At 39.9% G+C, this 22,654-nt stretch overlaps 1 protein-coding gene across 3 annotated transcripts in view; it reads right to left on the reverse strand.

Annotated features, from left to right (window-relative positions):
• Positions 1-6,402: 6,402 nt before the first annotated feature.
• LOC100709217 (rho guanine nucleotide exchange factor 10-like protein) overlaps positions 6,403-22,654 on the reverse strand; it is a 39,013-nt gene continuing 22,761 nt past the window's right edge. For all 3 annotated transcript variants that reach the window (XM_013267198.3, XM_019350187.2, XM_025901714.1), the window contains 11 exons: positions 19,664-19,779; positions 17,519-17,646; positions 17,298-17,398; positions 16,653-16,774; positions 15,007-15,093; positions 14,464-14,681; positions 13,603-13,760; positions 13,337-13,479; positions 12,078-12,249; positions 11,412-11,528; positions 6,403-10,713 (listed from right to left, as the gene is read on the reverse strand). In XM_013267198.3, the coding sequence (XP_013122652.1) occupies positions 10,127-10,713; positions 11,412-11,528; positions 12,078-12,249; positions 13,337-13,479; positions 13,603-13,760; positions 14,464-14,681; positions 15,007-15,093; positions 16,653-16,774; positions 17,298-17,398; positions 17,519-17,646; positions 19,664-19,779 (1,949 nt within the window). In that variant the 3' untranslated portion in view covers positions 6,403-10,126. The remainder of the gene's footprint in view (positions 10,714-11,411; positions 11,529-12,077; positions 12,250-13,336; positions 13,480-13,602; positions 13,761-14,463; positions 14,682-15,006; positions 15,094-16,652; positions 16,775-17,297; positions 17,399-17,518; positions 17,647-19,663; positions 19,780-22,654) is intronic.

Below are 22,654 nucleotides of genomic sequence, written 5' to 3' on the forward strand. Positions count from 1 at the left end.
AAAGGACCAGTGAGAGATGAAGCTGGACGAGTTTGACTGCGAGAATACAGGGTATGATTGGATTGAAAATTGAAGCCGGAACTCATGATTGTTTAGGGATGTCCACCACATCACAACAAAGAGGTAAACAATACAAAAGGTAAAAAGAATCAAAAAATAACTGACAACTATATTAATGAATAGAAAACACACATACACAAATTGTTACATGTGAGATTATCTTTGAAACGAATCAGAAGTGAGATAGTTTGAATCTAAAGCTCAGTGAAAAGATGCATAAATTAAATATGAATACATAAAAAGGCAATGAAGAGCACAATATAGGATGCAATGAAGATGCAGCTTACACTTAATTAAGATGATCACATGGCATGCAACGAAGAAAGCAGCTTACACTCAATTAACATGAAATGAAACGAGGAAAATGCTTATAGTCATATTCATGACATAAACATGACATAACTGGTATTTGTGACAGGAAAAGAGAGAAAAATGGGTCGTTTAAGCACTCGTGATAATAATGAAAATGTCTTAGTTTTGTTATTTTCAGGAGCAAAGCAGACCTGGACCAATTCTCCAGATCCAGCAGTCGGAAGAAAATTATAGGTTAACATCAATGGATAAGTTAAGGCAAGTTTCTGGTTGAATTGTTCACAGCATCATGTGTCCATGAACCTGAAAAGCAAGCCCTAACACCTGGCTGAAGACCAGGAGGGCTGTTATTTAAAGTGGGAAATTAAAATTTGGGTTAGTAATTCGGGGAAGGAGAAAACTGACTGTTTAACTGGAGAATTGTCAAGGAGTCTGAAATACTGCAAAGCAACATATGCAAAAATAACACACACAAACAGAGAATGCACTAACCTTACAAAGACAAGCTCATGAAGATTAATGCATAGACATTGATTAAACTTGGCTAAGAAAACAAGCATATGCAATGAAGATCAGCTTGCTACTTGTATGAGTGATAGGATGGTGTGAATGATTAATAAAATAGACTTAAAGCTTGAGATCGAAGTTGACTCAAAGGGGTTATATGACAGGGGAGTGAGCTATGGAAATTAACAGAAGAAAAGTAATTAAAGTAGTTTTATAAGAGCGCCTTAGGAGTGCTCTTGTACTGAGTGATCAAAACCAGTGATTAGTATAGAAAGAAAATGAAAATAATTCAATAATGCGTTAAGGTTTAAACATGTATTTCTCTTGTCAAGTTAACTTCTTAAGATATGACTCAGTATGCAAATTAGCTGGAGTGAGGGGTGACGAAGACACTTCCTGTGTGCGTGTGTGTCGGAGGCTTTCAGTTCAAGAGACAGAGCGGTGGCTGTTGAGGATTATTTGGCGAAATATATAAGGGTAAAGTAACAGGATAATTGATTACGGTGGTCAGGTCTGTTCAGAGGTGCAGATTGGGACAGGAAATTTATAATTTAGGGAGGATATGTTGTTGTAATGGGCTTATATCTGAGGCTGAGTCTGAGCCTGAGACATCGTTGTGTGCAGAATGGTGCAGCTTGTGATGAGGTCCAGGTTGCAGTGAACGGGTGAACTTTGAGATTGTTTCAGATTTTTGAGGCTGTTGTTTCTATTTCAAGAGAGGGAGTTTGATTAAATATGGATATGTCTGAGAGGGGCCCAAAATTTTTGTAGTAGTGCACTCAGAAAAAACCTGTCAGGTGATTTTGTTTTGTACTTTGATGAGCTAATAATCAGCTCTCTTTTTTCATTTTTGTTCTAAGCAGGCCTGGAAGAGAGTGAACTAACGGCGCTGACAAAATTACCGAGTACGAAAATCAGGTGGGCTTTCCAGATCATAATTGGCGGCGGAGGAGTCTACCGGTGGAGACCTGATTGGTTGCGAGTCTCTGTCTAAAAAAGGACTGTAGCGATTCAATCCAGTCAAAAGTATGGGGAACTATTTTCCTAAAAAGGGAAACGAAATAAAACAAATGATTGAGCTCATTTTGCTGATGTGGAGCATCTGATGACGTGCGCGGAAGGCGGCAGTATCAGCAAAAATGTCATGTGTGAATGCATGTGAGTGAACGTGAGTGATTGGACCAAGGGGGGAAATAAATAAAAGGTTGACAAACAGGAGGAGTGGAAGACTTAATTCTGGGGATGCTGATGTTTCCTTTGAGTGAATTTCTGTTTTATTGATTTGGGTTAGACCATGTTATTACATTATAAAATGCTAAATGCTAAAAGGGAAACATTGTTTGATGAAACTCAAGTTACCATTAACTGAGGTAACACATGATTAATAACTGTTCTGTTTAAGTTTATTTTTGTCATGACACAGATTGGATCATAAAGGGGGAGTTGAGTATGAAATGTAAAGTACAGGTTTTGTTTCCAGGAAATTCCAAGGATCCAGACTTCGAAGGGAGCAGGAGTTCGAGAAGATTTGACATAATGATTAAATTGATTTTATTCCTTAAACACAGGTTTTTAGGGCCGGAGCAAAATACCTGAGAGGAGGATGGCTGAAGTTTTTGGAGAGATGAAATGACTAACCTTTTTTCCTTTTAATTTGTTAAGCTTGGGGGAAGCATTTTGAGTTTTTGCCACATGAGATGTGTCAAAAAAGAGAGGGATTTAAGATTTAATTTGTTTAATTTGAAATGGGTTTAGGATGATTTTAGTGGGGTTTTTTGATAATTTAGAGATGGTAAAATTCTTTAAATTCTTTAAAGAAAGGATTAAAATGAACTGAATTCGGTTTAGAAGATAAATTGCTGGGGTTGATAAGAAGTTGTACACCAAACTTAAAGGGAAACTGTGGGAATAAAGGATATGCTTTGGGGAAAAATAGTGAAGATTTTATGAGTAGAAAATGTGTGATTTCTTTTGATTTTTAGAATAAGTTGTTATAATGTAGGCTTTAGAAACAGATATTAAACAGATTTATTTCTAGGGTAGAGGAGTGCTTCTTAAGAGAGTGTTAAAAGTGTCGCTGACTCGTATGAATAATATTGGAGATTATATATGTAAAAATGATTTTTTCTTACACATTGCGATTGTGCTCATTAACAGAGTTGATGTTCGGTCCATTTAAGGTCATAAGCTTCGATGAGCGCGATGTCTCAGTCGATATATTGTGGGGGACTTGGAGCAATAGAAGGATAAACAGCATTCACGCTTACAAACACACATGATTTAAACATAGGCGAGGCCAAAGGCCTGAAATTCATTTAGCTTTTAACTGAATTTGAGTTGGCCCAATAACAAGTGACAGAAAAGAGGAACTGAATAGGAGTTCCGCTTGTAACTAAACTGTGTGACATGTAAAATATTGAGATAACACCTGCAGCTCTAGATTAGTCTTATTATATAAAATGCAGCTACAGAATAACGAATGCTTGTTGAAGTGACCAAGTTTTGTTTAAAACAGAAGCAAAAGGGGAGAAAGCTTATATATTTTGGTGAAGTCTGATAAAGTATAAATTAGAATGTATCATTACATAAAGAGCAGCAAAATGAAATAAAATGCTATACCAAGAACCGAAATAACACAGCAAGCCGTAGGAGGAAAAGGTGTTTTGTTTCCTTTGCAGGACGCCTGATTTCCACGAGAGAGGGACCGAGGAAGAACCTAACCGTACCCATGAAGTGTTCTCAAGTGGGAGCTGGCATTTCTAGAGAGGGTCAGAGCAATGATATAAGTGGTGTGGTGACCCTCTTCGAGGGCCACCACAAGAGAGGGAATTGTCAAGAGGAGAAATATTTTACTGCTATTATTTGCTGCTATTTTTTATGATCATTATTACTATTCCATTAATTATTAATATTGATAGTGCATTTAGATGTTTAAACATATTGGCACCCAATTAAGCTTTTATTACAGGTCCAGGAAGAACCACTTTAAATTGTTGAGTTGAATCTATAACCCGAAATGCTTTTGAATCTATAATCTTAAAAGTTTATGGGCAGACTGCATTGTGAAAGAAAAGGCCTAACGCTGAGTATCCTCAAAATAAGACAGGAAACTGCATGCTTCTGCAGAAGTGAAACCGAAAGCACAGTCTCAGTGCAAGTAATTCTGAGGAGCAGTTTGGATGATGCTATTATCATCTTTGATGCATTTATATTTCTGATTAAGCTTTGATTATGCTTCAAGTAGTTGTATTAGATTGAAACATTTGTTTTATACATTTTATATATCAGTCAAGATTATTACACACATAGTTTCAGTTGTGTATTTCCTGGCCTTCTGTCTGGTGGAAAGGTTACAAGGTTCAGCCGATGAAGTGGAGGGTGAAATAAAGGGCAGCAGAAACTGACACCCACATACACACACATATTAGGTAGACTCATTTATATAGGTAAGAGGTTAATTATGCTTTGCTTGCGACTGCAAAGTTGTGCCTGCATGAGTGACGGTTTGTGCAGAACGTGGACCTGATGTTCCAGAAGATAAGCCTGGGCAGGATGGTGACAGGAAGCACCTGGGTTCGAGCCGAAGACGATGTTCTTTGTTAAAAACTGTGTTCAAAGTTAACTGAACGTTTGTGGTTTTGGAGTGACGTATGCTTTGTTTGAGTCTGCCTGGCAACAGGCAGACTGCCAACCCTATAAAGTCTTTGTTCTGACTATTGTAAGATAGTTCAACGCTGAATCTGCGCAGTGTTTTGGACTCCGCACGTGTGTACATTAAAATGTCATCTAATTGCACCAGCCCGGATCAGTGGTTATTATTTTTGGATTCCGCCTCAATATTTGAACCTTAACACTGGCTAGGGTTTTTATTACCTTCAGTTTTAACTCACATTCACTTGCAGTCTTTACTAAGTCGACTTTCTGCTGTTCTGTCAGCACAACTGCTGACCGGCCTCTAGATCATCATTGGCCTCCATGAGTTTCTCTGCTTCCGTTGTCAGTCTATTGAAACTGTCTTTGAGTTCTCCTTCAGTCATATCCTCATGCATCCTTGTAATGCTATTAACCAGACGAGAGAATGATCTCTTTACTGTACTTCTCACTCCTTTGAGTTGTTCAACTGACTTCCCAGCAGCTTGGTCTGCCATTTTTGTATACTCAGGCTTGAACTGGAGTTTATTTACTAATGGGAATTGCACATGCAACTTGAGGGATTCTCCGAATTTTCTCTTTGCACTAATTATTCCCTTTTCCCAGGACTCCAGGTCATTGCTTCCAGATTTTGATTTCCCGGTTTTTCACTGTCAAGCTCTTTAAGTTTGTGCAGCTTCCCTGCTTGAAGGGGATTGATGCATCTACCACAGGTAGATGAGGTAGAAACTGGATTTCACTCAATGACCAGGCAGATGTTTTGTTTTCCTTTTTTCTTTAATCTTCTTTTCGGCCATAGTCAGCCATAGGTGAAAAACCTTTAAATACAAACCAAAATACAAATTATGTTTGTTATCACACATCTGCAAATATTGTGAACAATCCCAAACATTTTTTTAACACATCAATGCAGCGCATAAACTTTGTAGTACAATATTTACTTGAGTATTTTTAAATGCTCAAATTATGTAATTCACTAACAATTGTACATACAACTTGAAAAATACTGCTTTCTATTAAACCATATGCAAGCATTAACAGTCTTCCATATGCAGACCAACAATAAACAATGGTGCCGCTCGTAAACAGGCAACCAACTCACGGCACAATGCTAATGCTATGTAAGCTAGCAGCAGCCGCGATTCTTTAGCAACTCGCTTCAGCCAGTCTTTTAACATAGTCAGCAACCATTTCCTTACCGGCTGCCTCCCTGGCTTTATAGATACATCAGTTCCACACAATATCCCTGTTGGTGACAACTTATTGAAAGAAATATGCTGGGTTTTAGTGGTGGGCGGATCGATCCAAATATCGATAGTATCGATCCCAAGTCGGGATCGGTATCGGATCGATACTAGCATGCATACGGCATGCAGGACCATGCAGCCTGCGTGCCGAAGCGGACAGCATGCCGCCCTCAGGCAGGACCCCCGCGCACCTCGCGCACCTCGACCTCCATCTCCAGCTTGGCAGGTCCCGCTGGCCCGCCAGCCTCCGGCTCACCCCGAGCCGCGCGCTGTCCACCCTTACAGTGATCACCTGGTTGCTGTAATAGTAGCCTACATTCAATGGCTGCAGCCCTCCTGCTGCCAGCTGTACACATCAACACCAAAAACAACAACAGCACAAGCAGCGCACAGGTTTTAAGCCGGTGAGGCATGATTGTAGATGCAGTGAAGGTGAGTCCACCTCATCTGCAGCAGCATCGCAGACCACGGCCCGCCACAATAATAAAGCATTTTTTATTTAATTATAAATAAATTATTTCTCCTAATTATGTCCTGGGTTTTAAGTAATTAATAATACAAAAGGAAAAATCACAAAAAACACTTAAGGTCATGAAAATTAATTGCGATTTAGCAATTCAATGAGGCATCCACCTGATTTATTGAAAAGTATCGGTATTGGTATCGGCGATACTGGCCCGTATTTACTTGGTATCGGATCGATACCAAAATATGCAGTATCGCACACCACTACTGGGTTTTCCCGTAAGTGGCAACTTCCTGTTGTTCCCCAGTTCGCCTTCTTTTTCTTCCCAGACAGAAACCCAGACACAAGATTAGTTCCGCCCTCCAGTCTGTCACTTTTTTGACTTGACAGTTACAACATTTATCCTGTACACTGTCACATTCATCATACCCGTGTTCACCCCCACACTTTGGGCACCTCTGTTTCCCCTTGCACACCGCTGCGACGTGCCCATACCTCTGGCATTTATAACACCTGAGGGGAGGGGGAATATACGGCCTTACTGGAAAACTCATGCACCCTATCTTAACTCTCCCAGGAAGTACTGCTTCTTGGAATTCCAGCATTACAGTCACACTGTCAACTCTTTCCCCATTGACCGTTCTCATCAGTCTTTTGATCCTGCTGACCTCACTGCCAGAAATACTGCGTCTAATTTTTTCTAAATCTTCCTCTATTGGGATGCCTGTGATTACCCCTCGCACCACTTTAAACTCCCCCAATACCTTTCTCTCTCTCACTGTCTTTTTGCAGATGCTCTCAGTATTTAACACTTTATTTTTCTGTTCTTCCGTCTTAACGATTATCAACAAATTTCCATCTCTAAGTACTTTAGCTAATGTTACCTCTCCAAACCTCTTTTTCAGCTCTCTTGACAAAACTATTTGGCTAAGTTGCACCCCTTCATCTTCCGACCTAAATTTCAATATTATTTTTAAACTCTTCTCTGACAATCCTTTTCCGAATTACACTCCCGTCATCCGAACTATTCCCTTCCAAACTTCATTTGCTGCCCTGAGTTCCTACCATACTTTCATCCTCTCTTCTTCCTCTCCCTCTCCTCCCCCCTTTCCCACTCTCCTAAATCCATGTCATCATCGTCATCATCGTCCTTCCAGTCCAGTCGCACACCAGTTTATGCAAACCGCCAAAGTCCGTAATCCAAATCCGTAGTCCAAAGTCAAAAACCAAACCTTCCCCAAAGTTCAAAATCAGCGCTGCTCTTTTTCCTCCGCACCCCTGCTCTCCTCCCACTGTCTGCATAAATACTCAAGCTATCCAAACAAACAATGAATGGTGTAGTCAATACATGTTACATCAATACATCTCTCTCAAACAAACACAATCCTAAAATTGACTTTATTGAATTACACCAATTCTCCCCCCTCTTTACCTGGTCCCTTCCTGTGATGTCCAAACTAAACAGGAAGCTATAAATACAGGAAGTGAGGAAGCATTTCCTCCTTTTGCTCCTGGAACACAGGTAAGTCAGGTGAGTTCAAACCAAGTAAACCAGACAAATTAACAGTTGAAATAAATCAAATTTTAACTTAACAAACTTGTTGTTAACAGTCTTGTTGATTTAAACCAAGATGTTATATTACATAATCTGTAAAAGTACAAAACATAAACAAACCCGAGATAGTAAATGTTTGCAAACTACAGAATGAAAATAAGGTATGGCTAAATCAAAACAAGAATGTTAACTAAGAATAGCAAGCTTCAAGGTGTTCTCACCCACTTTGTCACAGCATCCACACAACCAAGGGTACAACTCCTCCAGCTAACTGGCAAAGTCCAATCAGAGGAGATGCTTGCAGATGTGAACATAGATCTACTCATCATTTGGCTGAAAAAGCTAATTGAAGGCCTGGTAGCATAAATAAGTGAGCTGCTAACAGCAGGTACTTGTCTGGACTTGCAAGTACAGGGCAGAAAATCCACAATCATGAAATATCCCCACAACATGGAACCTCCACTAAAGTTGGATTTATAGTCCCGCAAATGTGTAGACTTACAGACAGGGAGGGGAGAGGGATTTTCAGTCACACAAGACGCACTCTTGTTCAGTCCTCCAAGCAGGCTGGAATAGAGCAGTGAGTGACAGTGAGTTCCCTGGGAATGGGAGCTCAAAAAATACAGCATGTAAAGCACAGACAGTAGCTGCAGCGACACCTCTCGTTGTTTTTAACACTTGGTTTCACTTAACACTTTGTTGTCAGCCAGCTGCAAAGAAGAACAAAGTTCTAACATACAGAGTTCACTGCAAGCAGATACACAGTCCCTGGAGAGAAGTGGACAGATGATGCAGTCTCTCTGCACGACCATAAATAATGCATCACAGCAACCAAGCTAGTTACGAGTAGACACATGAGTCAACCATTGAGCACAGCACAGAAGGACATTCGAAATAACAGTTTACAAAGCATCAGCTCCTGGTTGAGCAGTTCATGAGGATTCTAGGAACAGGCAGACCAAACTCAGCACCGCCTGGATTAACTACATGAAAGCCTCTGACTCTTGTAGAACATCTTTGCTGCATATGGATTAGACATCACCAAGTTCTCATTGCATCTAAAGGTGGTTGAAACAACAGTGGATTAAGGTCCTGTGGGAATTTCAAGGTCCTAGATAGAAACGCAGCCTCTGGCCAACCAAACAGATATAGTTATAGTTGAAGAGGAGCAGAAGACCACAGCTGTGAAAGACGTGGATATGCCAGCTGACAGTAGCATCAGACAGACAGAGCATTAGACATCTGAGAAGTGACGAGACTGAAGGAACAGCTGTAGCAGATGTAGAAAGTCGTCATCCTAGTGGTAATAGGAGTATTAGGAGGTGGAACTTTCCAGCAGTGACTCTTAACAGCTCAGAGTAAAGACATCACTTGACTCCATTAACTGTCAGGGGGCTGGGTCTGTGTATTTATGTTGTATTTATGGTGTAGCTGCGCACACATGCTCTCTCTCGCTCTCTCTCTTTCTCACACACACACAAACACCATTGAAACTTTCATTGTGATGTATTTTCTTATATTTTTTCCTTTATTATATGAAGATTTAGGTTTTCATTATCCTGTTTTCCTTCTCTCACCCCAACCGGTTGCAGCAGATGGCTCCGCCCCTCCCTGAGCCTGGTTCTGCCGGAGGTTTCTTCCTGTTAAAAGGGAGTTTTTCCTTCCCACTGTCGCCAAAGTGCTTGCTCATAGGGGGTCATATGATTGTTGGCTTTTTCTTTGTACCTATGAAGCGCCTTGAGGCGACTTTTGTTGTGATTTGGCGCTATAGAAATAAAATTGAATTGAATTGAATTTAGGTTTTCATTAAGTTCTTTTCATAATATGCTATTTTGTATGGCCTAACATTGAGATGTGTGTCCAAATGCAGCCACTGACGCTTGACACTCATCTGACATATACATACAACCTGTTTCCATACAGAAATGTTCCATCAAGTATCACATTGTACAGTTTCATTTGAAAAACATTGCTGATTTCAAAATTTGTTTACTATATACATATACAAGCCAGGTTCTTTTTTTGGGGGGGGGGGACTTCCTGTAAATACAGAGTTCTTCTTCTCTACTGATGCCAGGTGCTGCCATCTTTGTGATATGCAACATTACTGCAGTTAACTGCTCACTGTAGTAAATAAAGCTGTCACCTAGTATCCACTGTCATCTGTGGTCATCTGTAGGCTTAAGTAATGTTACTTTTATTTTAACTGTCAACTGTCAAAGGTGATATGTCCTTGACTTTAGAATCAACCTAAAATGTTTAAAAGTGCCTAGTCTAAGAGTAATCACATGTGCTTAGAACTAGAGTAACTGAGGACAAAGAAAGCTGTCATTGGCTAAGCGTGAGAGGGAGCTGCCACACGAGCAGTGTGTTTTCACTGGAATCTGAGCAGGTTTCTTCTGATGATGACAGTCCTATCCTGCGGTATCCTCTTCCTCCAGAGAAGATGGCTGTTGAAGTGACTTTGTTACGTTTGGCCTCTCCCTCCTTCCCCAACTCCAGTGGCCGCCCTCTCAACCAAACATCAGGGTCCTCATTTACTTCATAGATGGAGCCGTCCTCCATCTGGAGATCTGGAGAGGCCCTTGGGTTCCCTTGTTCTGGCTGAGCTGTCAGCAGCTTCCCAGGAAGCTGGGAGGTGGAATGGAGGTGGTACTGCAATAGGAGATGCTTAGGTTTGTCCTGCTTCCACGGAGAAGTTTCTAAGTTCTCTGTATGGCGGCTATTTTCCAGCTTCTGCTCTCCTCTTTCTCCTTCAACATTCCCTCCACCTCCTCCTCCCTCGCCATTAGCACTCTCCTTGCTAATGTTGAAGATGGAATCCCGTCGAAGCAAGTCAGAGGCCAGGGTGCTGGAGGCTGACACCAGGAAATCTACAGCACCACAGTGAGCATTCAGCGATGTCATTGCTTTACCTGAGGATATAAAAGTTGTACATCTGTTCACCTTGTCTCATTTTACCAGACTAACACATGAAAGAAGTAAATGTGTTCCAAAAGACTAAAAAAAACCTAAAACTGAACAAATATTAAGTGTACAATAGACCTAAATCTCTGCAACCCCGCAGAGAGTCATCAACATTTCAGGTCCACAGTTTTAGTGGAGTTTGAGTTAAAAGGGGAAGAAGTTTTAAAAAACTTTCACTGAGACCCACAGAGGTAGAGTTTTTTCCAAAGCAAAGCATATGCACAGGACTATTTGTTATATATCTCACATCAATAAACTGAAATACAAAACTAAATAATAAGTTAATAGGGGAACAAATAATATAAACTAGGAAGCAAATAGAAATAGCAGTTTTTTCATAGATTTCATATTTAAAAAATAATGGCTACACTTCTTTTGAGGGAATTAATATTAGTTTTTGTTAAATAGAGCATATCTCCTGTTTCTTGGTGCTTTCATGGTTCAGTTTCCTGTTTATTGAGTTTACTTTGTTTTGGTGAGAGCCTTCATGAGTACATGTGCATCATCAGGCCATCATGCTACATGGATATATTGTATATCACAAGAGATCTTGAGATGTTCAACCAGTAATGAGCACATGCTGTGTGTACATTAAACTTCAGTCACAGAAACATCGGAGAGCAGGAGCGTTGATGCATGTTCTGACCTGTGATCTTCGGGATACCCTCAAGAGTCGGTACAGAGAAAGTGATGATGACACCCTGGCTAGTCCCCACCCACAGCATACCCTGAGAGATCAGTAAGCTGGATACACAAATGTGACCTGGAAAACAAACATTTAACCATTACATTAGTCTAACTGTACATGTTTTATTCCTGCCCAGCCCTGACCACAATGTGTGTGTGTAGTCTGCCAAAATTTGAACTCGGGCTGAGCTCTGTCACTGAGCAGCTCAGTTCAAATTACAGCCTCACCAGATGGAGATCTTAAGGAAAAAGTTAACAGGAAGGGAAAGTTTACAGTAAACTGTATACTTATTAAATGGGCTTGTTCCCTTTCAGTTGCTTCACTTGGTACAACACAAAAAGTATGGGATATCACACCCCTGTGTGTCTTGGCTGAAGACATCTCTATTCATGCCATTAGGGCAGATAACCTGTGATGACACTATGTAACTGAATGTGTGAATGTTAGATAGACAGCACTTACATATTGTTCGTAAGAATGGGAAGCAAGTTGTATATAACAGAAATGCATCATTTAAGAACAACTTCTGCCAACTTCTGTTCCCTGAAGGAACAAGGTTGCCCTGCCATGCTGTTTTCTTGGTACGCCCGTCTGTCTCGGTCACAGTATGTTTTTTTGCCTTGCCTGGTGACAGATAGTTGGTACGTGTTGAGATGTTGACTTCCTGCAGTTGTTGCAAGGTCTCTGTGTGGAACAGATGAATGGAGGATCCTTTGGTGAAGGCCATCCAAACACCTCCACCTGAATGGACCATGTGGCTAACACTGAAGTCTGGATCCGCGTGGGCTTCAAAGCTCTGAAGTACAGAAAGAAAGGGTTAATCTGTAGCTCATCTGTCAAAAAAAATATGTCAGTTGGTTCCACAAAATGTGTCATATGATTCATTTTGTGGAAAATATTTTTTTAAGAAAACATGGTACATGAATGTCTGTAGTCATCTGTAGTACTCGGGTAAATATGTAGTGCTGAGAATACATATTTACTAGGGGTGGGACTCTATTAAAAAAAATTAATCTAATAAATTACAGGCTTTGTGATTAATTAATCACGATTAATTGCATTTAATCACACAGGAAACTTCGTCCCAAAGCACAAATGTTTTTTTAATTAAAAGGGTTTTAGTGGGCGACAGAATTAAATAATAGACATGGACGTGAATATTGTAAACTCGAGCTCTTTTGATCTTTTGGGAAAAAAAATAAAGCATTTAAACTGGATTTCAATTCAAAACAGAGAAACAAAAATAATATCTCTGGTCAATATTGGGCAGACCTTTGACAACCATTTGATATTTGGTGCTCTATTGGGAATAAAATATGGATTTATGAGAACAAATCATTTCATTCTGTTTTATATACATTTCACAGAGTATCTCAGCTTTTTGGGAATTAGAGTTTGAATCCAATCCAGGCAGTATTTTCCTAAATGTGGTTTACTGTTGATGCTGACCCATCAAACACATTTAATACTTACATTTTTAATCTTCTCTTGTAGAATTGGTCATCCTTATTGAGCCTACACTGGGCCTTGACATAGCCTGTCAGTTCATTGTCTCTCTGAAACAAGCCTTTTTGTCTTATTTGCCTTAAAAAGCAGCTTTGAACAGCAGGTAGGTGGGACTGTTGAGCTGGTCTGATTATTTTAGTTTTGCATTTGTGGTGGATTATAGATCCAAGAGTATAAAAAAAGATGTCTGAAATGCAATAGTTAGATGATTCTGTTGGTTCACAGGAATCGCTTGTAAAAATGCCAGCCTCATTATTTGGTCATTTTGACATGGATCCACCATTGCACCAGTATACACATCCATCACAGAGCACAAGGGAAAGTGTTAAAGGCCCATTTAAAATGTTCTCAGTGTGCATACTGAATAGTCAATATACCTGCACGCAGAGGCTGTCTCCTTGTATGACAGTGACTTGGTTTTCACAGCTGGCCCACACAGTGTCTTCAAGTGCCAGCAGACAGTAGACCGGCTTGGAGCCGAGAGACATTAGCCTGCATGAATCCACATCCCACAGTCGCTCTGACAGGAAGAATTAGTTGGTGGTTTAGCACCTAATTTGAGCTCCTACTACACTAGTGCATGACCTCATTAGTCTGACATGCAAACTCGCATCATGTGAGAGTGGTAACTGTGACAACTCACCTCCAGTTTTTCTGTGGTATATAGCTACTTTGCCATTAGCCAGTCCAGCAAACAGGAACGACAGTGAATGTTTGAGGCAGAGCACTGGACAGTTGTCAGGGTTTACTAAGGTCAGCAGGCACTGAACAGCTGTGTCCACACTGCTCTGAACATGGATACTGGAAAGACAAGGAGACAGAAAAGTCACATATTACACATGGGGCCAGATTGTTGCTGTTGCTGCTGTAACAAAATAACCTAGCTCTACATTAGTCCTTCAAAATCTCATAATACAATCTGCTCACAAGAGATACATAAGAAAATTGAATGTCATTATCTGATTTCATGCTTTTCATGTAAGTTTTAAGGCTGTCTTTGATATTTTTATTTTTATTTTAAGAATGTATTTTGCAATCAACTTGTTTTGTTAAGCCTTTTTTGTGCAATCCAAATCAAATAACAGCAGAGTTAGACATTTTCTCAGTTTTTATCAACATAAAAATCACAAAATGGGTTTAGGCATCCTTTTTCTGGGGAAAAAAAATAATAATGGCATAATCAGCATTAAACTGACTGGTGCAAACCTCAGCATGAATGAGCAACTGAAGCATATGTCAGCAGCAAAAATAACTGATTTTGGCTTATCTTAGCAGCAGTTCTTAAGTGACAAAAGAGGGTTCATCCCAGCCTAAAAACTGGTCAATGAGGTGAAAGAAAATAGATGATATTTAAAAAATGGTTCAATATTTCGGGGAATTTTCTTCTTTTTTTTACCTAAGGTTACAAATCGTTAGTCAAGCATAACAAAACTGTCGTCCAAACAATAGTTAATGTTCTGACAGCTATAAAACTAAATAATGTGCTGTGTTGGGAAAGACTGACCTGCCGTCCTGCAAGCCAACACAGATTATGTTTCCTGTCTTGGCTGCCCTTTGGGCTTTCTCAGTCTTCTCCTCTGTACTGGGGCACGGCTCCTTCACATACTCCAGGCAAAGGACTGGGGCTCTCAGTGGGAGAGTTTTGACCAAGCGAGCACTGGCTCGGTTCAGAGAGAAAATCTCCACTTGCCCATGGTTGGAGTTGCCACCTCCACCAGCAACCTGAAGACCATGACAGGAGAAAAGTAGCTTAGCTTATCACAAAACAAAAAAGAAAAAAAAAAAACAGTCTAAGTAATTATACCATGGATCCGTAATGTACCAATAACAGTGTGTCACAAAAGCACAGATTTGAACAGCCAAGGTTTTATACATAAATTCTTACAGCAGGGGACAAGCTTAACCCAGCAGCAGAGCTAACACCGTGGTGGTTATACAGACATAAAACAGAAACCGCAATGAATAATGCATTCTAATATACAGATCCACATAGGAGGTGAATACTGAATAAAAAGATGTTTTCTGCACAGTAAAAGCTTGAACTCACCCAAAGGTAACCCTGTGGCAAGGATGTGCTGGCAGTGCAGAAACCAAGCAGTCTGGACTGAGATGGGCTGTGAAGAGCTGCCTCCAGCTGGCCAAACAGAGCAGACATGTTTGAAACATTAATAATATTATAAATCATCTCTAAACAAATAATTAATTAATGAAACAGAACAGATAAAAAAATTAGTCATAGGTCAATTTATTTATTAATACAATAATGTGTTAAAAATTAACATATTTATTTAGTCAAATGCTTTCTAATCTCCTCCATCTTTGTTGATTTAGATTTGGCTAAAAATACTCAGTATCACTCATAATGTATATATGTGTGTGTATATATATATATATATATATATATATATATATGTATGTATGTATTTTATCTCAACAGTTTAAACATAATAATGTTTAAACCGTTGCGACTTGTGCATTATTGTTTAAACTGTTGCGACTGTTGCGACTTAGGTACAGAGTGCAGGCAGAAAGTCAAAACAAATTGTCAAGATAATTGAATCATAATAAATACATTATTTTGTATTTATTGTTTATTTTTTTAATTCTTATTACTTTATAATTATTATAGCACTAGGAATAAATAATAAGGGAAGGATTCTAGATCAGCACTGTGGTGCAAACTTGTGGCCATAGTATATACAGTATTCTGAAGAAGGTATTAAATGTTACTGTGTGTGTGTGTGCGCGTGTGTGTGTGTGTGTGTGTGTGTGTGTAGATTTTTTTAAATTATTACTCAAGTATAAAAACAATAATAAACACAACTGCAATGTTTTGGTTGTGTAACATTTTTCTATCATTACCTTATTATGGATTATGTGTAAGAGTTGTTTAGTGTAAATAATTAAATAATAGTTTAATACATGCATATTGTGCCTTGTACTTAGATGGACAGCAAGTGGAGAGTGATAGATGAGATGAGGAGATGGAAGGAGGAAGAGAGGCAAAGAGTGAGTCACAGGCAGAGCCTGGTTTATTTAGTTTCCCACAGTTTTTGAATCTGTTGCCTTATGGTTCCAAGTGCTGTCACCAATCTGTGCATTTTATTATTATCTCATAACACCTGTTTAATCAGCTACCATCTCTCCTATGGACTTTTTAATGTCTACAGTCTCAGATCAACACAGCCCTGCCCTCCAGCACTATCAGCAGCAGGAGCAGCAGCAGCCCCTCAACACCAACAATGTACCCCATCAGGTGAAACACAGGCTACGTTTGCTTTGCATTGTCCCCACCTGATGACAGTGATATCGTATGATGCGCTTCCACTTCAGATTCTTGACGAATGTGGGTTGTTGTTATTCAGCCTGGTTCTATGTGCCCCTTTTTAACTGTGAGATCCCGCCCCTTTAAACATCTCTGCACAGCCCTGGTCCACACATAGCAACAAACCATTGATGGGTAGTTTGTTGCCTACACGGGGGCAACTGTTCAGGCTATGAGGAATGTGTGGACATGCAGCAACGCAGGGGAAGAGCTGGTGAAGCTGATAGAGCAGAAGGTCAGGATAGTCCAGCTGAGATTGAATAACCACAGATTTCCTTCATGTAATTAAAGATTAATCAAACACCCACTCTAAGTGAAACATATTTTTCAACAACCGTATTTGTCATCAGCAACAGCTCTCCTCTCACCTTCAGAGTGTGTGTTCTGGAAGAGAAAACCGAAAGTTTACAGGTAAGCAGTGGGCAGCTTAAAAGAGCTTTCGTCTTCCCATCTTCTTCAGCACATTCCCAACCTGACGTGTTTTCCTTTCCTGACCAAACAACAGACACACGCGCACACACAAACATTAAAGACAAAAACTAACAACCTTATGAAACTATCAAAATGCAGACTTTGCTGCATGTAGTAACTTTAAAGTTGAAGAGAAATACAAGTTATAATTAAAATTAAATGGAAAATTATTTTGATGATTTATTGGTCAAATAATGTCAAACTCATGTCTCAGCATGAATAGGCTGCAAATTTCAATTTCATTTTAACCTAAATTTGTTATTTACGGTTAAGAGGCCTAGAATTTCTGAGTGAATCTGAGTGACTATGACTCTGTCCTTGATTCACGTGCTCAGTTAGAGTAACACCTTTCTACTCATCTTATTTATTGGTTTTACAGCATTTATCAGCACTACTAACTGGTTGGAGTGTGAAACACAATTTCATTTTTAGGTGAAACAAAAATGGCATCTAAAAGGATTGTGAATCTGAGTGCTCAGAGTATCAAAATGTTATACACGCAGCAGTCCATTTCCACACTCCACACACAGAATTGAACTTACTCTGGGCTATCTTAGCAAGGTGAAGACGGTTCACCCAGGAGATCTTACTGAAGGGGTTGGGAGTGTTGAAGACCACCATGATGCTCACTGGATGACCAGACCTGTCAGGCATAGAAGACATGACCACATGAATATTCAAACACTTTCACACACCTCTGCCTGGTAAAACCTCGCTGCCCCTTCTCTAAGTCTGCTTTGGATAGGGACCGCTTGACACTTACTTGTCAGGTTTGCCTGGAACAGATAGGCGTAGGCGACACTTGTTGGCGTTTTGGATTTCCTCCTCCTTTAGACGGATGAGCCTCTGTAGCGCCAGACACCAGTCCTGAGACACTGTGGTATTCAGATTCTGGCAGGGAGAATACAAATGGAGAATGTGGGTTGTTGTTATTCAGCCATATAGTTTTATGGTCATTAATAGCTGTTGAGTCATACCATTTTCTCTATACTATTGTAGGGTCCTACAGTATACAGCACCTTGATGTGAATTTTGTAAAACTTGAATTGAATTGAAAGTGAGAGCTTTATTCATCTAGTTACTACATCTGCACATCACCCTTGTTCTTAAAAGTCTGTCCTGTACTATTGTTCTTCATATATATGCCTGGTTTGAGATAGTAGGCATTTATGCAGTTATAGCTGTCTGTCCAAAACAGCTTGCTATTATTATATATTTATATTTAACTGGTTAAACAAAACAATTATTGTACAAAGAAGTATTACAGTTTTTCTCGATTGCTTAAACACTATAACCTATCTTGTGAACCCAAATTTCAAAACCATAATGCCTCTTTCCAAAAAACACACCCATTTCCCTGAGCTATAAACACTATGCCCCTGCTTTACCACATGAGTCAGATGTGGTGAACTATTACTGCGAAACTCTACACACAAATCCCTACATTTGTCAGTACTGACACCATGCGGTCACTTAGAAAGCACTAGCAGTCAATAATGTTAACTCACATCAGCACAGCTTTAGCTCAATTAGCACACAATTAATGAAGTGGAAACACTAGGAGTCAAAATGTATCACACACCAATCAGAAACTTTGATGGATAGACAAAAGGGCGAAAGTCAGCTCATTCAGGTTTGAAACAATGGATCCAAAGACATGCAAAGGAAGAGGTCGAGGAGGAGGAGGAGGTGGAGGAGTTGAAGGAGGAGGTGGAGGAACATAATTGGCCATTGGGCTATTGTAAATGCCCCTGGTCAGCATGGAGGGAATGCCACTCTGTGCGCCGCCATCAGCCAACGAGGGGTACTCCCCTGCCATGCCATTCTAGGACCCTATAAATAGGGTGACCATATTTTGATTTCCAAAAAAGAGGAAACTTGGCTCAGTCATGAAAAACTTTATTTATACTGGTTGCTTATAGAAAACTTTGACATATTTAAATGATGCCTTCTCTGTGCAGTTAATGAATGGTGAAATAAAAAATGCCACATAGGCTTTTACAAGTCAAGTGCAAAAAAAGGGGACGGTTGGTCACCCTACTATAACACTATGCTTCTCCTTGCTTTTCTTGATGGTCTGAGACAACATATGTTCCAGCAGGACTAGAGGGAACCAGTACAGCCAGAGCAGCCTCACTACATTTTTGTTTGGGATAACGTCAGCTGCTCTGGTTCGAGACTGGTTTACCAATAACCCAAGGTTTTCTAATAACCCAAGGTTTTCTAACATCTTTCTGCCTGCATACTCTCCCTTTCTAAACCCAATAGAGGAGTTATTTTCAGCATGGCGGTGGAAGGTGTACTCTTGGGTACAGAAGAGGATTAGGGCCACTGGAAAAAAAAAAAAGTGGGCACGTTTTTTTTCTTCTTCTTTCCCAGAATTCAAATTTTTTCTCAGAAATCTGACTTTAATCTCAGAATTCTGAGTTTAATCTCAGAATTCTAAATTTTTCCTCAGAATTATTTTTTGTCAGAATTCTGACTTTAATCTCAGAATTCTGGAAAAGAAGAAAAAAAGACGTACCCACTTTTTTTTCGGTGGCCTAAACCTCTTCAGTACTTGAGACCTCGGAGAGCAAGAAAAAGTTTTTTTTTTAAATGTGTAGATTAATGTTGTGTGCAAGTGCTTTTCATGAAGGGGACAAGAGAAAAGAAAAAAAGATATTTGACATTTATTATAATTTAATTCAGACTATTAATATAAGACCTAATAGATGTCACGGAAATACCTTTTAACTTACTTTACATTATCTTTAAAAAAGATTCTGAAGGAACATATCAATATATCTGTCGATTTATCAATGCAACAGCAGACAACCTGTGATCTTTTGTCTCACATGCTTTCAAAACAGTGTTAGGAAGACATACCTGCTGCATAAAGGAAAGTGAAAATAATAAATATTGTTACCTGGTAGATTCCGTGGAGCGTGCCAACCAACAGTGAGACCTCCTCCACTACAGCCAGGTCATGCTGCAGCTCCTCCAATTCCTGATACAATCTTGGAGGGCCGAGCAATACTTTACCTGAAACACATACGTGGTCACATTTAGCATCTACGTCATCTTAGTACCAGGCGTCTTCAGCACCAGAGGGGGCCTTTGGTGGGTGCTCGGGAAAGTCCCCCCCCAGTGCCGAAGATGCCCGAGCCACTGCAGATCACCACCCCGAGGGAGGCCAGAACATCTAGCCACACGCCCCAGAACCAACAAGCACACGCATCCCAGAGAGGGCAGCAACATCTAGCTGTAGAAAGCAGTAACCCTACATTCCATAACCATACCCAAAGGGGCCAAGCTCAACAAGCCCCAGACCCAGTGTCTCACACACACACACACAATTTTATTTGTGAAGAAGTTCATGAAGTCATTACTAATTAACATCAAAGGAATGGTTGACTCAACAGTGCTTTGACTTTTTGTCAGCCTGGCTACAGTGCTGAAGAGAAACCTAAAAACTGAATCTAAAAACTGCAGAAAAAACATAGCTGGAAGTGCATAGGAGGACTCAAAGATGCAGAACAAGCAAGTCGCAATAGTTGTGGTCTTTTTCGTGTAGTTACATTTCTAGCGAGGGGGAGGAGGGCTTTTTTATAAAGCAGAAAACTATTTCTCCAGGTTAAATGATGATCTTCTAAATTTGTGATACAACATTTCCTCCCCAGCTTATGAGTTATCTGCTTTAAGGTGTGCATTTGAGAGTTTTACCAGTAAGTCAAGTAGGTTCTGTTTTTCTCTCTTTTTTCTCTTTCTTTGGTTGATTAATAGGCTGGTGTGAAAAATTGCTGGGGGGTTTAATACATTTGGCCAGATTTCTAGAAATGAGAGCTGCTCCATCCAAAGTGGGATGGATGCCGTCTCTCCTAACAAGACCAGGTTTTCTCCAGAAAGTCTCTATAAAGCCCACATTGCTTTTTGGACACCACTCAGACAGACAGCAATTTAAGCAGAACATGCGGCTAAACATGTCACTCCTGGTCTGATTGGGGAGGGGAGCAGAGAAAACTACAGAGTCCAACATTGTTTTGGCAAAGTTACACACCGATTCAATATCGATTCTAGTGACCTCTGATTGATGTAACCGGGTGTCATTACTGCCGACGTGAATTATGATTTTACTGAATTTACGTTTACCCTTAGCCAGCAGTTTTAAATTTCCCTCAATGTCGCCTGCTCTGGCCCCTGGAAGACAATTGACTGTGGTTGCTGGTGTCTCTAGATTCACATGTCTCAGAGCAGAATCCCCAAGTACCAGAGTTTGATCCCTGCCGGGTGTGTCGTTAAGTGGGGAAAAACGGTTAGACACATGAATGGATTGATGGTGTACCAGGAGCTTCTGTTTAAGGCTATGCTTCCTCTTTACCATCACCCAGCCATCATGTGTTCCCGGCTGCTTGGGATAATCTGCTGGGGGACAGCTGATGGGGCCGTCGCTACCTTCAGCTGCACCAGCTGGCTAGCTATGGGTTTTTCAAGCGTGCAAAGCCAAGTCTGTAATTCAGTGATCCTGGCCTCCAGAGCTGCAAATAGACTACATTTATTACAAGTATCGTTATAGCTAAAGGAGGCCAAGAAGTAACTAAACATCTGACACACTAAGCAGGACGAACGGATAGAAGTTTACACTATGAAATGATATGTTATATATAGGTTTTATTTCAACTGGCTACACAGATAAGCTACTCAAAAATGCCACTGTGTGTTGTAACAAGAACAGGAAATTATACTCTTCTACTGCAGACAGAGCGAACACCAAACGACAGCGCTACCCAAACTCACCTCTAACCCTGACATTGGAAGACTGCTAAAAAATGTTGTCTAGACTACAATGTGAATTCCATGTTTTCCTGCTTGACAGTCAGTTTTTGGTCAGTTGAAACCAACAGTTTGTTTCAAGGAGGAGAGTACATGCTCTCAGAGTTACCCCAACATAAAAAAAAAGGAATGTGAGTTTTCTCTGACTGAGTGGACCTAAATAAACTAAGCAGGCATGTGCTTACTTGTCAAATCATTCCATATAGAAATGACTTCTGCACATTTTAAGTTACACTCTGGGCTCTCCTACCTGTCTGTAAAAGTTTATTTTGGCCCTAAAATTACTGCAGAGATTTATCAGAGATGTGCAGAGCGCAGCAGAGTTTAAAAACATACAGGCAGTTTGCAGTGGGCAATTTACTGCATTTTAAAATGATACAATCCATGCATCATTAGTAATCAATTTTGTGTGGTTTATTCCCTACATTTAGGTTAAGGGATCATATGATGATGATGTTGCTTTGATTGCACAATTGCACAATATTAAAATGTATAAAATTGGTATCAGTTCTTAATAATCTCTTGTTTGCATAGTTTAAAAAAAGTTGCAGGTTGCAGGGAGCGCTGTTTGTATGGTTGCTTATTAAGACCAGGCTGAATGCGAATGACAGTTAATTCTCTCTTACCTGTCAGCACATGAAGTTTTTGCACTTATATCTATCTAACTAGCTAACTGACTAAATAAATAAATACTGCACGTTGGACACTCATTTGTGGGACATGTACCTGGATTTGGAATGTCCCTTTCACAGCACAAAGTTTTTGGACCACATTATTGAAATAAATCGCAAAAGTGATATACTAGTAAGCAGGCATTACTGTGATTGTTACCACTAGGACTGTTAATTTATTGGGAAAGTGTAAATGGTGAGAATTACCAGTAGTTTTAAGAACAGTGCTAGAGCTTTGTGGTTCTCTCCTTACAGCAGCTTTTCTCTGACCTTATTAATTGTTGGAAATATTTAGAATGAAGCGTCACATATTTCTGGTAGAAATACACACACATACACAAACTACCAGTCAAAAGTTTTAGAACACCCCAGTTTTTCCAGTTTTTATTGAAAATTATGTGGTTTAATGTGTCATT

This window comes from Oreochromis niloticus, linkage group LG20 (assembly GCF_001858045.2).
Source record: "Oreochromis niloticus isolate F11D_XX linkage group LG20, O_niloticus_UMD_NMBU, whole genome shotgun sequence".
Lineage (NCBI taxonomy): Eukaryota > Metazoa > Chordata > Actinopteri > Cichliformes > Cichlidae > Oreochromis > Oreochromis niloticus.